The 16696-nt window shown below is 49.0% G+C and overlaps 1 protein-coding gene across 13 annotated transcripts in view; it reads left to right on the top strand.

Annotated features, from left to right (window-relative positions):
* Window positions 1–16696, top strand: part of CACNA1C (calcium voltage-gated channel subunit alpha1 C) — a 656633-nt gene that overhangs the window by 629061 nt on the left and 10876 nt on the right. For all 13 annotated transcript variants that reach the window (XM_058656024.1, XM_058656022.1, XM_058656023.1 and 10 more), the window contains 8 exons: window positions 2999–3164; window positions 3677–3804; window positions 5058–5154; window positions 7390–7492; window positions 11732–11833; window positions 14172–14299; window positions 14753–14887; window positions 16283–16635. In XM_058656024.1, coding sequence (XP_058512007.1) covers window positions 2999–3164; window positions 3677–3804; window positions 5058–5154; window positions 7390–7492; window positions 11732–11833; window positions 14172–14299; window positions 14753–14887; window positions 16283–16635 — 1212 coding nt within the window. The remainder of the gene's footprint in view (window positions 1–2998; window positions 3165–3676; window positions 3805–5057; window positions 5155–7389; window positions 7493–11731; window positions 11834–14171; window positions 14300–14752; window positions 14888–16282; window positions 16636–16696) is intronic.

Raw genomic sequence — 16696 nt, 5'->3', positions numbered from 1 at the left:
GCATTTGTAGAATGCAGAAGAGGAGCTGCAGACAAATTAAAACCAGAAGAGCATTCAGTTGGCCTGTAAGACATCAATGCTGGCTCCTCCCCGTTAGTAACACATTGACACAACCTCCAAATTAGGCCATTTTAACTGTGTAGCAGAATAATATACCTAGATAGGAGATTTTTTTTTTCTCAAAGATGTGTTTTGGGGGAACTATACAATTTTATTGAAGACTTCTTTCATTCATGGTGTCAAAGGAAGAGAACGGAGATAATCCCTTCACCTACAGAACCGTGTCATGGAAAATAATTTTTTTTAATTTAAAAAACAACAAATTATCGATACACCTCAAAATGAAAATTAAAAATTCCATTTTGGCTATGTTGAATTTGAAATTTATATTTCGATTTCTAGATTAGAAATTCAGAAGAGAGGTATGTGGGTATAGACAGAAACGTACGAATCTGGGTGGTATTTAAACTCTCCTCTGTTATTGTATAATATTTGAGATTTCCATCACATGAGTTTGTGTAAGCTGCTCTTGCCATCCAAAGGGAGGAGTACAAGGATGGATATCTTAACTTGCTTTACTATGTTAGTAATCATATATTCAAATACATTGGAAAATACTATGTTGTTCCTTAGCTGTACAAAATAAAATTTATTATAAATATAAAATAAAAATATTTTTTTTAAAAAAAGGTATAGTAAGTGGGACAGTGCCGGACATACAGATAGTCCATGTGATAGGTATCTCAGGTCAGCAGGTAAAGGTGTACTGTTTGATGAATAGTATGAAGAAAATTGATTACACAGAAAAATGAAAGCATCATTATAACTGTTGTGGAACACAGAATAAATTCTGTGAGTTATTGTGAAAAATAAAACTTCAGAACCTTTTGAAAAGCATAGAGGATAGCATCTGTGACCTAGAATAAATAAGGAGAGATTTTTTTAATGTATTCTTTATTTTATTTGAAAGGCACAATTGCAGACTGCAAGGAAGGTAGAGATAGAGGCAGGGAGAGAGAATCTTCCCAGATAGTTACAATGGCCGGGGCTGGGTCAGGCTGAAGCTAAGAACCCAAAACTCCATTCAGGTCTCCCCAAGGGTGGAGGAGCCCAAGCACTTGAGTCATCATCTTACGCCGCCTTTCCAGGTACATTAGCAGGGAACTCAACCAAGAGTACTTAAAACTAGGACAGGCACTCTTTTTTTTTTTTTGAAGATTTTATTATTATTGGAAAGCCGGATATACAGAGAGGAGGAGAGACAGAGAGGAAGATCTTCCGTCCGATGTTTCACTCCCCAAGTGAGCCGCAACGGGCCGATGCGCGCCGATCCGAAGCCAGGAACCTGGAACCTCTTCCGGGTCTCCCACGCGGGTGCAGTGTCCCAAAGCTTTGGGCCGTCCTCGACTGCTTTCCCAGGCCACAAGCAGGGAGCTGGATGGGAAGTGGAGCTGCCGGGATTAGAACCGGCACCCATATGGGATCCCGGTGTGTTCAAGGCGAGGACTTTAGCCGCTACGCCACGCCGCCGGGCCCGACAGGCACTCTTAAGGAAGGCTGCAGCTTAACAGGCTGCACCACAATGCCTGAAGGGTTCTTTTAAGTGAGATGCAAAAGAGCATTCATCAAAATACACTACAAATGGACAAGAAGCAAGCCACAGACTGGAAGATACTTGTGACGCATATTGACATCGAGAGATGGATCTGCAAGGACTACAGAAAGGATCTTACAAGTGAACAAAATAATAGTAATAATAACCTGGAGTCAAATGAGCTAAAATGTGAACATGCAATTTAACTGAAAAGAAAACTCCAATTCTCAATTCATTTGAAAACATCCATGCAATATATTATGGCACACACTGAGTGGCATTTTTTAGAATCCACTACAAATACCGAGAGTTGATGGTAAGAATCTAAACTGAACAAACACTTGGACAGAAGAAAGACCTACTTCATGAAGATACAGGAACTTTCAACTGGCAAAGGCACTTCTAAGCAGATACCCCAAGTGTGCGTTTGCGTGTTTATTTCAGTGTAATTTGTAACAGAAAAGGGGTTGGCAGGTATTGGAACAGAGTGGATTAAACCATCACTTGAGATACCTGCATCCCCTCTTGGCATGCCTGGGATCATCTTCTAACTCCACGTCCAAAATAGCTTCCTGCTAATAAGCCTGGGAGGCCTCAGATGATGCCAGAGTACTTGGGTTCATGCTACTCCTGTGTCAGACCTGGATGGAGTTCCAGGATCTTGACTCTGGCATGGCCCATTGCAGAATATTGTGGGCTTTTAAATGGTGAGCCAACAGATGGACAATATCCTCGTCTTCCCTATTTTTCTGTCTTTCAAATGAATAAATAGAACTGAAAAAGCAAAATGTCAACTATTTCTCGACAGGAAGGTGGATTTTAAGATAATAATAATTTGAGAGGAAGAGAGACAGGACTCAAATTCGCTCTTACTATGACTTCCCCCAAGCACCCTTAGGACTCAGATAAGACTGGACTAAGGTGCAACCAAAGAGCCAGGGACTGAATTCAGGCCCGTAGTGGGTGTCAGGAACCCAATCATTTGACCCATAACCACTGCCTCCCAGGCTCTACATTGGCAGGAAGCTGGAGTCATGAGGTGGAGGTCAGTATCAAGCCTTGGTTTTCTGTTGTAGGATTCATCCACCTTCACCACTAGGCCAAATGCTCAACCTGAATTGTCTTAGTAGTATATTCATTGAGTGCATTTTCACACAGCAGTCAACAGGAATATACTGGAGCTAAAACATTGATAGAGAAAGAGTGAGTTTTAGGAAAGGAATGATGTTGATACAAAGCTTTTGACCATTCAGAATAATGCTACCTGTTTTCATCTTTTGTGAGCAATCAGAGTGATAAACACCACACATACTCAGTAATTCCCTGTACGGAGGGGCAGGGTGCTCCAGCTGCATCTAAGATGTTGATTCCATGGCTCTTGGCTTCATCTCGCCCCTCCCCCAGGTGTGCCACGGGGGAGGCCTGGCAGGACATCATGCTGGCCTGCATGCCAGGCAAGAAGTGTGCCCCTGAGTCTGAGCCCCACAACAGTACAGAAGGGGAGACGCCCTGCGGCAGCAGCTTCGCCGTCTTCTACTTCATCAGCTTCTACATGCTTTGTGCCTTCCTGGTAAGCCAAGGAGGGACTCAGCAGCCACAGGGACACCCCAGGCACTTGGTAATAGAACCTGATTTGGGAACAGGAAGTTACTAGGCATGCCCACCCACATCAAGATACAGATAGGAAGTCCTGGGCCAGAGTGAGTCCGCCCGGGTTCTTTCTGTCCGCTCTTGACATTGTCCCAGAGGACAGAGGTGATGTGTGGAGGCCAGAAGGGGGCTTATTCTCTTCTGTAAGGCTGTTGAGTCCTTAGGGAAAGATGGTAGCCTGCCCCAGGCAGTGTAATATAAAGGACATGTCCAGCCTACATATGGGCTTATGCCATTTAACTCTCAGGGGAGCTATATATCAACTTTAATTTTTGAAAGAGGCCCAAGATCTAGGAGCTGGTGATGAAATAGTGACATGGTTCTGGGGTTTAGATATTTTCGCTATTCCACTGGCTGGTGAAGTGGAGTCAAGCGACAAGGGAGTGGGAAAGTCCTCTTGGAGGGCCTCACTGTACTCACTGTTCTCTGCAGATCATCAACCTCTTTGTAGCTGTCATCATGGACAACTTTGACTACCTGACAAGGGACTGGTCAATCCTTGGTCCTCACCATCTGGATGAATTTAAAAGAATCTGGGCAGAGTATGATCCTGAAGCCAAGTGAGTGCTCAGAGGGCAGCCGATCCCCCAAGCTGAGAGGGTACACCGAAAGACCAGGCCTGCCAGTTCCATCAGAAACCTGAACTGCACCAGATCGTGGTGTGGAGAGTCAGGGGCCAAGTACCTTGGACTTGGTCTGAAGAACTTGTGTCACTCTCACTTGAGCAGGTGGATAGGAGCTCCTGGTGGCAGGGATGAGTGCTAAGTACAGATGGTCTCTAGTTTCCCATGGCTTGATTTCAGATTTTTTTTTTTCAGTTTATGCTGATGTGAAAGTATATGCCTTCGAAGTTCAAGTTAGTGTGTTTCCCTAAGTCAGCAACAGGCAATCCCTTCTTCAGTGAGGGGCAGCAACATTGAGTGTAGCGTCCAGCAGCATCATGCTGTCTAACTGGTGGGAGTAGTCCAGTGTGCACTGCCTTTGCTAAGTGATGTGTTTAGGCTCGGGGTGTTGAGTGCATTGTTGATTCACGGTATTTTCTACTAATGATGGGTTTATCAGAATGTGACACCTTCATGAGTCATGTACGTATCTGTTCTATGCTTGTCTAAGGTCTGAAAACACCCTCAAACCCAACCACTTTTGCTTCACACTCATGAAGCACCATGTAACTATACAATCAAATAATAGAAGCAGCAAGCACCTATTGAGCTTTTAATTGCACCTTTTTTAGAGATTTATTTTACTTTTATTGGAAATTCAGATATACAAAGAGGAAGAGAGACAGAGAGGAAGATGTCCCATCCATTAATTCAATCCCCCAGCAGCCACAATGGCCGGTACTGAGCCGATCCAAAGCAAGGAGCCCCAAGCCTCTTCCAGGTCTCCCATGCGAGTGTGGGTGCAGGGTCCCAAGGCTTTGGGCCGTCCTCGACTGCTTTCCCAGGCCACAAGCAGGGAGCTGGATGGAAAGTGCGGCTGATGAGACACGAACTGGTGCCCGTATGGGATCCCAGCACATGCAAGGCGAGGACTTTAGCTGCTAGGCTACCGTGTTGGGTCCTAATTCCACTTCTAAAATCCCCTCCACCTTGAAAATAGCACCAACACGAGGTTGTTTATGATCATCTAAGCATGTGAATTGGTTTGGGAGTTTTGCCATTCAGTTCTACATGGAGCTGGCCAATAGGGCAACATCATACAGCATTCTCCTTAGAGGTGGGTCCCTACCTCTCAGGGGTGCTTGAGTCGTACTGCTAGCAGGTCCCATGGTCTTCTGATGTCTCCTCCTCTTCCCTCCTTCCCTTTGTAGGGGTCGTATCAAACACTTGGATGTGGTGACCCTCCTGCGGCGGATTCAACCCCCACTGGGCTTTGGGAAGCTGTGCCCTCACCGTGTGGCTTGCAAAGTAAGAGACAACCTGAGTTCATGGGCAGCAGAAAGAGAAACTGTGGGATGCAATGCATTTATTTGTTCTGTGACCCCTATAAAAGTATATGGAACTAAAGAAGCTAGTCTGGACTAAGTTAGGTTTTAAGGGTCCTCCTGGACTCGATAGAGGAAAAACAGCAGTTGTCCCAAGTCTAAGAGAACTGTGAGCCCAGTCATGAACAAAGCTGTCATTGGGGTGTCTTGGGTGGATTGGTCAGCTTTCTGTAACTCCAACAGTAGATGCAGCTCAGGCTGCTTGTGAAGGAGAGGGGTGTATTTTGGCTCAGGTTTTGGAGGCTTGCAGTCCTAGCCTGGATGGCCCTGTTGGTTCAGCATCGGGAGAAGGTGTGCTTGCTGACAGAGGCCCAGGGCAAGGCAGAGCATCACATGGCAATAGGGAGCACACAGTGTACTGCCTATGTCTCTTCCTAAAGCCACCATCACTGGATCATGGACCCCACCCAGCAACTGCCAATCCAATCACCTCTCAGGACACCACCTATAAGCCTTATGATTGGATCAACTTTCCACCATCTGGGTGCCAGTAACATATGGGAAACAAGGTTCCCGTGGGGGACCAAGGGTATGTGGGCCTTTGGGGGATATCCACACTTCAGCAGCAGTCTCCTAGTTATTGGTACATGCTTTGGGATTTCTTCACCCTCAGAGAACCACGTATTTGCTTTGGGCATCTTACCTAATTGCCTTACTAGAGGGGGGCTCTTCGACTTTTATCAGATTCCTAAGTGAATCCAGACCCAAAGGGGTTAAAACCAACACCCCTGTATTTAGACATATCTGCTTTGCCCTGGGAGTGAGACCCCTCTAACGGCGTGTCTGTAGGTACGTAGCACAGCCCTGAAGGAGAGCATCCCTTCTAACTCCCACATTCCACCCTGTCCTTCCCTTTATCACCGTTCTACACCTACTCTTGGAACAGGAATGAGCCCCCAAAGATTGGGTGTAGGGGCAGGGAATTCTGGAGAAATAAAAACGAGACAGAAAGATTCAGTTCTGTAGATAATCCACTTGAAAACAGAAGCCTTCCCAATACTAGGATTAACAAGAGGCTGCTATGGATCTAACCTGTAGTTTCCTCAACGACACCATTAGCAGGGATGCTACAATGAGCTTCTTGCAGGGCCTCCCTCCCCACAACCACAGTGCGTGCGGTGGCACCTGTTGTAGCACCGAGGGAAGACTCCTGTCCAGCTGGATGTAGGGGTGCATAAGGAGTGCAGCTGGAGGGGAGAAAGGAAGGGGAGACAGTTGTGTTCGGCCAGGTATAGAGGTGCATTTGTTCATAAACAGAAGACAGTCAGTGCATTGCCCATGAATGAGCCTCTACAAGCTTATCTTACCTGGGCTTTCAATGAATACTGCCTGGAAGGAGGCACCCAGCAAAGCCTGCCATGCAGCTTTATGGTAAGCAGGGTGGAAGGCAGGGTAGGCTTACCTTTGCTTGGTGGGAGACAGTTTCTAATGGGGGTGCATCCCATCCCATCCCTGCCCTCGCCGAGCTACTCCCTAGAAAAGGCTCTGGATTTTGCTGAATGGAACCCCAAACCGGTTGGAGGCAGTGTTGTTGAACTCTCAACCTGGGCCACAGAGAGCCAATCAGTGACAGGGTGGTGGAAGAAAGTAGATCTTTACTACAGTGGGCAGAGCATGGATCTGGGCAGCTATTGCTTCATTCCTGGACTTCCTGGGTGCCTAGGGTAAAGGCTCTTATAGACTGAAGATTGGGACTAAGAGGTGTGTACACGCAAGGTTCCTGATTGGTCAGCAATCCTGTGATCTTTAGAAAATTACGATGGTGCAGTGGGCCCTGGCCCATAGGGGATGGTTCTTCCAGATTTCCTTCCAAGATCTCCTTCCAGATAATACTGGCCATTAAGGTTCTTATCTATTGGAGAAGCAAATGGCCCCTGGGGATCACTCTCTTAAATCAGTGAATTTCCTTTTGATATAAGGCAGGCAAGGCTATGTTGGATTAAGGGTGAGACAGCAGGACACCTGGGGCTAGTGGAAAGGGTATGGGCTGAGCCCTGATTTACATTATAGAGGTTTGGTTTCATGAAGAAACTTCAGTTGGACCCAACCTTCCCCCCTGCCTGAGTTGTGATGTCCCCTCCTAGTATTTCCCTGCATGTTGTATGCCCTTTCAAAGCCATCTGCTGTGGTCACCAGTTTCTGCCCCATCTCCCTCCAGCGCCTGGTTTCCATGAACATGCCTCTGAACAGCGATGGGACGGTCATGTTCAATGCCACCCTGTTTGCCCTGGTCAGGACAGCTCTGAGGATCAAGACAGAAGGTAAGAGTCCCCCTGAGTCTCTGGGGCCACTGCCCAGAAGACCTAGTGGCCAAAGAGAAACTCAGTGGCCTGTGGGTGCTTCCTGCCCCTCCCGCCTCACACACCGTTAGAGCAAGATGACCTGCACACTGAATGCAAAGAAGCCTGGCATGCTAGGGCTTCTTTTGCATCCTGAATGGCCTCTGTGTCCCCAACCTGTTTACCTAGAGCCCTGGCATTGCATCAAACCCAGGCCATCATTCTGAGTTACATCTCAAAAGTGTCCTATAGAGTTCCCAAAACTCAAGCATTGCCTAGAGCCACCCACAGCCACCCACAGCCACATCTTAATGGGCTTGGCCTGCAGGTCTGTCTCTCTCTCAAGTCCTCAGTTCCCTGTTGCCATGAAAAGGACCTGCCTTGAGAAGGGAACAGCACGGCAGGTGGTGGATGTGGTGGTGGGCATGTCCTGTAATTATACAGGCTGTATCTGGCATGAGGGAATAGCCCACCCATGGGTGCCTGCCCCCTACCCCTTGTCAGAGTATTATCCTATGTGGCTGCATCTGGCTAAAGTCTCCCCCCCACCAGCTACTGTGCTCCAAGGTGTCCTGTGGGTTGGTAGCTGCCTTGGCTAGGACGGGGACTTGGCTTCGCTGAGACTTGCTGTGTGAGAGGCTTGGGAAGTGTATCTGCACCGCCATTTCTCTCCGAGAGCTGCTGGCTTACTGCAGTGTACCTCTGAGAGGATCAGAGAGGCCTGCCGTGACTCTGGCACTCTATGGATGGGGAGTAGGGTGTGTGCGCTCTGCAGCAGGGGCAGGGCTAGTCAGCTGGAGCTGAAATTTGGAGCACACGAGGACAGCTGCCATAGAAAGCACAGATGAGGCCAATGAGGTGCCTCCTTCAGCACCTCAGAGCACCAGAGCAGGACTTGTGGGATTTTCATTGACTGAATAAACCAGGGAGGTGCCTCCTTTCCTCGAACGCTTACACAAAAGCAACAGAAGCATCAAAAACAAAGGGAAAGAAAGCCAGTCCAGCAAGATGCCTTGTAGAATAATGAACTAATTATAAGAAATGCTAAGTCCATTGCTACTGCTGAACTTTGAAGGAAGCAAAAGCTAAAAACTAAATCAGAAAGCCAAGCCAGTAACACAATCTGAAATAAATAGACCTGCTCTGGCTATATAAGGGACTCAATACAAACATAATATACATGTGGTCCATCCAAGACAGGAGACAAATTGGAAGAAAAGTCATCAATGTGGTGATGCTGATTATTGCTGAGTGACAAGCTTTGCCCTCCTTCAGTTTTGTCACTTACCAAATTTTCTGTTATGCATGTTATTGCATCTGTCATCCGAGGGATGGGTTTTCCTCTCCAAGGGGAGGTGTGATGGCTGTCAAAACTCTTAGTTATTGGCACTCAAAGCCGGGCCTAGTGTCACTTAATGTGGTAAGTCTCTTCTGCATGGAGGAACAATAAAACTCTGATGCATAGAAGCCAAGATTCAGCCATGTTGCAGCTACCCCAACTGGGCGAACTGAAGCCCTCCTGGATAGTGCCAGCTGGAAGCAGTGCCAAGGAACACTCGAAGACAGTACAACCCAAATGACTGACCCTGAGGTGGGGAGTCCTAAGATAAGTGCAGTCATCAGCGAGCGATAGCCTAGTTGTAAGCTAAAGAAACCTTGGGCACACAAAGCATCTTGAGATGGCCATCAGGGACAAGCCTTCTGCTGAGTCAGGGCCTCCCCAGACTCGCTAAGACTCCAGGCCAAGAACAAAGGCAAGCTCTCGGAAGATACAGGGAACACAAGGCAAGTAGCTGCCAACCCTGGGCCCTCAGGCCTCAGCTCTCAGCCATGAGGCTTTTGAGAGCAGCAGAGACTGCTGGGAACCGAGCCTTCTGCAGGGTGCTGATAGCACAACCCCAGTGCAGCAGCAAGTCACACAAGGCTTTCCCTTGCAGCGTAGAAGGAAGGTGATCCTTAGGATGCACAGCTCCACAGATCCTTCTGAGAATATACTGAGACCTGAAACCCTTTGCAAAGACCCATTCGTTTCCTAGATCTGCCATAACAAGTGCTCCCAACTGAGAGGCGTAGAACTCTTACAAGAAAAACTTAGTGGGCCTGGCACGGTGGTCTAGTGGCTAAGTTCTCATCTTGCAACATCCGGGATCCCATATGGGCGCTGGTTCTAATCCCAACTGGTTCACTTCCCATCTAGCTCCCTGCTTGTGGTCTGGGAAAGCCTTGGGATCCTGCACCCATGAGGATCGGCTCAGCTCCGGTCATTGTGGCCACCTGGGAAGTGAATCAGCAGATGGAAAATCTTTCTATATCTCCTTCTCTCTGCATGTCTGCCTTTCCAATGAAAATAAATAAATAAATTTTAAAAAGAGAGCTAGAAGAAAAGAACATGAGGGAAAACTTAGTTTCTCACCATCTGGGAGACCCGCAGTCTGAAATCAGGTGTTGGGGGGCTTAGTTTCCAGGGAAAGAAGCCATTGCTTGCCTGTCTTCTGCATCTAGAGGTTACCAGACATGCTTGGCAATCCTGGGCTCACTGCAGCATCACTCCAACCTCTGTCTAATGGGTCTTTGAAAAGGGTTCCATTGTGTTTCAGGTCTCAGCATCACTCCAACCTCTGCCTGCACCTTCTCAGGGCCACCTCGCCCAGTGTCTTATAGGAACCACTCAAGGCCAGCATGACCTCATTGTAACGAATGTGGGAAGATCCCATTTCCAAGTGGGCTACATTCTGGGCTCCAGGTAGACTTGAATGTGCAGGGAGAAAATATTAGGCAACCATAATGCTTGTGCATGCTTTATGTAGTAATTGGGACTCCTCTATCACGTGTGTTGGAAACTACCTGATCTCAAAGGGACTGGAGGGTTTCCCTAACTGAGCTGCTGAGGAGCTGGGTTGTACTTCAGGACTATTCGTAGGTGATAGTTGATGAGGTGTCCAGGAGCCCACCACTCTTTCTCCCTCACCTCTGTGGCCCAGAGGTAAATTTCAACCTGGGCAGTCTGGTGCCCAATCAGCCCCTTTGTTCAGCACCACCTCTCCTCTGCCTCTAGGGTTTCCTGTGGCTCCTAACACATCGCCACGCTCATCCTCAGTTCTGTGGGTACAGCTAAGGAGTCACTAGCTTCTCTGTTCAGAATCTTGCAGGACCAAAGTCAGGCTGTGGCTGAAGCCTCACTCCCTTCTGGGGCCTCCAGGAAGAAGTCTCCACCTCCAGACTCTTCCACACTGTTGGCAGGTTTCATTTCTTGCCACGACAGGCCCAAAGTCCTCTCCCTATTGGTTGCTGGCTCTTCGAGACCATCTCTCTGGATTCAGTTGACCCTGCCGGCCAAAGCCTGACTTCCCACTCTCCCTCTGCTCCTGACTGGAGAGGACTCCCATGATTCAGTCAGGTTACCTTGCTCAGTTCTGTCGTAAGATCCTGGCTGCTGTGGTGCACACCCATTCAGGGCAGTGAAGTCCTGTGACCAGCTGCAGGGATTAATGTAGACTGAGAATGGGAACACCTTGGCAGTCCCTGCTACCACCACCTAAAGCCAGTATCCCAGAGGCCACCTTAGGATGGGCACCTTCTGGAGCCAGTCTATCCAGGAGACCCACAGATAATGGAGAGCTGCTGGACCCAGCATCCTCTGCTTCCTGCTTCCATGGGGAGGGTGGCCACCCTTTCCCTACATGAGACTGGGAAGACACAGTCTTCAACGATACAGGTGTGTCCCCACTTGTAGATGAGGGCATCTTCCCCCCCACACACCATCACCTATGACTTCTGTGCAGTCCACGGAGGCCCATGAGACAAGCTGCTGACACAGAGCCACCCTCTCTGCCTTGCTGGCAGGTGTTGGACACTGGGGCTGATCAGAGGTGTCTGGTAGGCTGCTGCAGGGACTGCAGCTCTGTCTGGACACCCTCAGGAACTCATGCCCCCTTGGGCCACCCACAAGAGAAGCAATATGGCACTGTGGGGGATGGTGTTGGCTGACCAGGTCAAAGCGATAGTATTGTACAGGGAATAGGAGGCAAGGAGGATGGCAAGAAAATTGAGAGATGAAGAGAAAGAGGAAGGCAGGGAGAGCAACAAGGGAAGGGTATGGAAATCAGGTTCTGGGAGAGGCCAATGCCATCATTCAAGACGTCATGTTTTACGGATGGACCCCATCGAGCGCCCCTGTAGGGTGCTTGCTGGCCCTTCTGATTTGCACCACCCCTTCCTCAGGAAACCTGGAACAAGCCAATGAGGAGCTGCGGGCCATCATCAAGAAGATCTGGAAGCGCACCAGCATGAAGCTGCTGGACCAAGTGGTGCCTCCCGCAGGCGGTAAGTGTTGCTGGGCTTTGTGTGCCCCACAGCTGACCACCCACCCACCCAGTTGGCCACCAGCACCGTGAGAAATGTAGATATGAACCTTTGCTAGTTCCCTCGGCATGCAAGAGGCCTGCGGTTCCCCATACCTGTTTCTATGGGGCTCAAAGAACTTGTTGCTTAGAAGAGACAGGGATGCTGCCTTCCACAGCAACTCACAGCCAGATTGCCAGGTAGGGTGGGGTGGGGGGGTTGGCTGCTCCTGCACGTCGTGCACAGGGACACGTGTGCAAGTATGGCAAAAATTCAAAGGAAATCCACTTGGTAATTGCTCTAGGATTGTTCTAGGGGACTAAAAACAGAATCCTTTGAGATCCTGCCCTTCTTAGTTGGAATCCTTTTTTCTTTTTCCAAGAGTATCTTAACCTTATCAAGCTCAAAGTCCCCCCCTCCGCCCCCAGCTTATTTTTTTGGTAAAGACAGTGAAGAGACTCCAGAAAAAAAAAATCTTGGAAAATGGGATTAAGAGAAAAGTGTGTTTTTGTTTAAAAAAAAAAGTGAAACCATTTATATTTTTTACATGAATTTCTTGAAGATGCTTTGTATTGTTTACACTCCAAATGAAAAACAAAGATAACATCGCAACATACCTAATTTCCAAAATACTACCGTAATGCTTTCAGTCTAATATATTTTGTAACAAAATATTTTTCAATGCAAGTGCACTTCAGAATATTTACGGTGAAGGAAATTATAAGGTCAGCTTACTTTGGTGCAAAATAATTTTGAAAGCCACCTATCTGAGAGGTTACCAAAACGTTGATTGAAAATACATGTTGGCAATACTGGGTGTGAGATTCAAAATGGGTTTCCACCAAATGAGGCTGTATTTTCACTTTTCTGCAGATGTTTTGAAGTGCCCTTCATATCCACAACCATGCTAGAAGTTATAATTAAGCAGTGACCCTTGCTGTCATGCACCCATTTGTCATGAACATGTTCGTGTTTAAAAGGAAATAATGCCAAGCTGGGTATTGTCATCACTTTAAATTCATCATCTGCAAAGACAGACTAAACAGTTACACCTGCAGAACACGAGGGGTTGCAGACATCCACACAGGCGTGTATGTGACTATGACTGTGACAGCAGTGGACACTCAAATGCCATAAACTGTCAGCAGGGAGATGACTTCCCAAGGCACGAATCCTGCTTGGTCAAGTTCAAACAGCACCAAGTATAGTCTTTCCATCAATGTGCATAGCGGTTGCATTTCTGGACAGCTCCAGTGTGTCAAAACCAGGCAGAATGGGTTCTCAGCTCAGATCATTATAAACGGTCATGTGGTGTGACACGACAGAGCCATCCAGAAGACTAAACTGTAACCTGTGCAAAACACACGCCAGTGCTCAGGCCTGCTGAGCGCCAGTAGTACACCCAAATCACTGTGACCTAGTCCCTGACTTCCTTAAGAGGTGATGTCTCCCCTGTTGAGAATCACTTCCCAAAGGGAAGCTGGACAGACTAAAACTCATGCCTAGACAAGAGTCCCTTGATGCTGCGCATCTTGGATTTTATGTCCACCTTGTAACATTTCTACGGCATTTTCCCAAGGACTGAGAGTTCACAGAAGAAGCTAAGTAGGTGACATGGTGAGGACAGAGTGGATTTAGAATTCAGACCCAGGTCTGAGGGAGCAGGTCTGTGAGCTGGGAGGGAGACCCATCCCTGATGTGGAGGTTTTGAGGCAGCAGAACAGCCAGCACCAGACCCAAGATCTCAGCCAGCCAGCTGTCCCTTCCACTGAGAACTTGGACATGGAACCAGGGGCTAGAGTCTGGGCAGCAGAAATGGTCCCTTGTAGATTTACCGCCTCCCCACCCTCAAACTCACACTCAAGACACAGGCCCATTATATCATGCAGAAGCCCAATTGCCCAGCCCAGCAGGATGACAGCCAAGCCATCAGACACCTAACCTAACCCCAAAACCCAGACTCCAACAAGAGGAAAGTCCTCCCTCCACCAAGCTCCCTCTCCAATCTGGAAGCACAAGCTTTGGGATCAAACAAGAACAATGCTAGACAATTTTTTTAAATAAAGAAGGGAGGAGAGAGTAAGGTATATTTAGTATGCGCATAAATTGTTTGCAGAAGGAATTTCTGAAAAAATACTCAACTAATGAGCTGTTGGGAGTTGCTGGCTAAGCCAGGGGCTGCGGTTGGAGTCTCTCCTGTCTGTGTTTCCTCCCGTGAGCCCTGGGCCCTGACCACCTCTCCAACAAGTGAAAACACGAGAGGACACCTGGGTGGTCCTTCTCTGCCTCTCACTTCCCCTTCTCTCTGCATCTTTCCCAGATGATGAGGTCACAGTTGGCAAGTTTTACGCCACCTTCCTGATCCAAGAATACTTCCGGAAATTCAAGAAGCGCAAAGAGCAGGGGCTGGTGGGCAAGCCCTCCCAGAGGAACGCCCTCTCCCTTCAGGTAAAGAACCGGGGTACTCGAGGGTAGGGTCCGCACCTCAGGGAAGACCCTGACCTCCAACTGATCCCCAGGCCCTTTCTGGGGGAAAGTGTCCCTAGTGTCCAGGCTCTCTGGAGGTGGCTGAGAGGTGGGGGGAGTGGATGTGGCTTCTTGCCTCTACCTGACCCTGAATGCAGACACTGCCCTGTGTGGGCCTGCGTGCTCTCATGAGTGCTGCTAGGCTGGTGGCCCTGTTTCCTTCGGGGTGGATGAGCAGCCTTTTTCTGGCTCCGCATGGAGGCCCAGAGGGCCCGCCCTCTGGACACACAGATAGACACACTTTCTGCAAGTGGACCTGCTGCTGAAAAAATGGTGCGCTGAGTGGCTGGGGGAGGGACAACTAAAACCTGCAGTGACGTGGCATGAAGTGTGTGACAAAGGTTTGAGGTCCCCACACGTGCCTCTGGGTTCCAGGCTGGCCTGCGCACGCTGCATGATATTGGGCCCGAGATCCGGCGGGCTATCTCCGGAGACCTGACAGCTGAGGAAGAGCTGGACAAGGCAATGAAGGAGGCTGTGTCTGCTGCCTCTGAAGATGACATCTTCAGGGTAAGTGGCTGCCACGGGGCTGTTCTTTTCCTTTACAAAGCTCGGTTGAGGTCAAAGTGGGCAGTGCTGATGCTGTGCCAAGAAAACCTGGAAAGGTGTCCTTCGGCAGAAAACCCTTCGCTCTGTGGCCGTCTACAGCTTGCTCTGTCCAGCCATGCTCAGCTCTGCTCCTTGGCCAAGCCTGGCTCGCTGTCCAGCCAGGGTTCCTGGGATGTGGCAGCTACTCCTGGGTGTCACTGGCTCATGGAATAGGAGAAGAAGCTGTTTGTCTGGGGAAAGTATTTCCAAGGAGAGAGGGCCTACTGTTTTGCAAGTTGCAACTTGGTAGTTCCTGGGCCAATTCTAACGTATAGACCTGTTTTATTGGCCACTATTTAAAAAGCTGGTGCATTCAAGAGAAAAAATTTTGACTTCTCTTGGAAAAAAAAATCTCAACATTTTGGGCTTGTGATCCCAGAGGCTGGCATAAAGTGGCATTACCCTGTAAGACACAGCATCTGTTCTGTAGGTCACAAAAGTCCCCTCCAGCCCTCCTTCCTTCTCTGTTCTGACAAATGGATCTTGGCTAGTAGGTGCAGTAGTGAAATCTGCCAATAGCTGTGTGGGAATACCAGCTCTCTTTCTTGCCCAGTGACCCCTTCCATGCTATGAACATATTTGGCTACAAGTCCTATAAGAGAGAACATATCAGGCATAATTGCAGGCAGGAGGGCACCCAAATCTGCCCCTGGAGCCCCAGCTCCTGGTTCTGGGCCAGCCCATCCTGCTTAGGGGACCCTCATCTCCATCCTCATCTCCAATGTTTTCCATCACCAAATGACCCTTGGAGACACATCCACATGTTACTACCCCCCAACAAGACCCTAGAGAGTATGACTCCATGACCCCAACCCAGAGACATTCTCAGATCAGAGGACTGGGCCATCCTTGCACATGCTTGCACAGGATAAGGAAAGCATGTAAGAGGTGGGAAGAAAAAGCACTGGCTTCCAGTTTTCCACATCCAATAAATGCTTGGGAGGAAAGGGTGCCATATTCAGGTTACTACTGGTTAACTCTGGGCTAACATATTTTCTCCCATGGAAAGCATGAAGTACAAACTGTGGCTGTCACCCCACAGTGTGTTCTGCTTTGTGGGTGGTCATCCTGCACTGTCCTCAGGAATAGAGCCTGTACTGAGAACTCCCAGGACAGCTGTCAGCCTCAGCAACCGCCCTGACAGTTCCCATGGGTGTCACCCCAGCCACATACGGGATGCCATGAATCCTGCGTATCTGAGTACCTCCCTCTCCCCAGCTGCCCACACCTGCACCCCTGCCGTCTGGGGCTTCTGTTGTCCTGCTCCTGAGGAAAGCAGCTGTAGCTGAGGGGCTTCTCCTCCTGTCTTATCCACAGAGGGCCGGCGGCCTGTTTGGCAACCATGTCACCTACTACCAAAGCGACAGCCGGAGCGCCTTCCCCCAGACGTTCACCACACAGCGCCCACTGCACATCAGCAAAGCGGGCACCAACCAAGTGGACACTGAGTCGCCCTCCCACGAGAAACTGGTGGACTCCACTTTCACCCCCAGCAGCTACTCGTCCACTGGCTCCAATGCCAACATCAACAATGCCAATAACACCGCCCTGGGCCGTCTCCCTGGCCCTGCTGGCTATGCCAGCAGTGTCAGTACCGTGGAAGGCCATGGCCCCCCCTTGTCTCCTTCCCTCCGGGCGCAGGAGGTGGCATGGAAACTCAGCTCCAATAGGTAAGTGGGGGCAGGGCACCCATGGCTTGTGTACAGGCCTCCCACACTGCATCCTGGGCCC

The sequence above is a fragment of the Ochotona princeps genome, chromosome 27 (assembly GCF_030435755.1).
Source record: "Ochotona princeps isolate mOchPri1 chromosome 27, mOchPri1.hap1, whole genome shotgun sequence".
Lineage (NCBI taxonomy): Eukaryota > Metazoa > Chordata > Mammalia > Lagomorpha > Ochotonidae > Ochotona > Ochotona princeps.
Note: the sequence above shows the minus strand (reverse complement) of the source record. Positions and strands in the feature narration are given on the sequence as shown.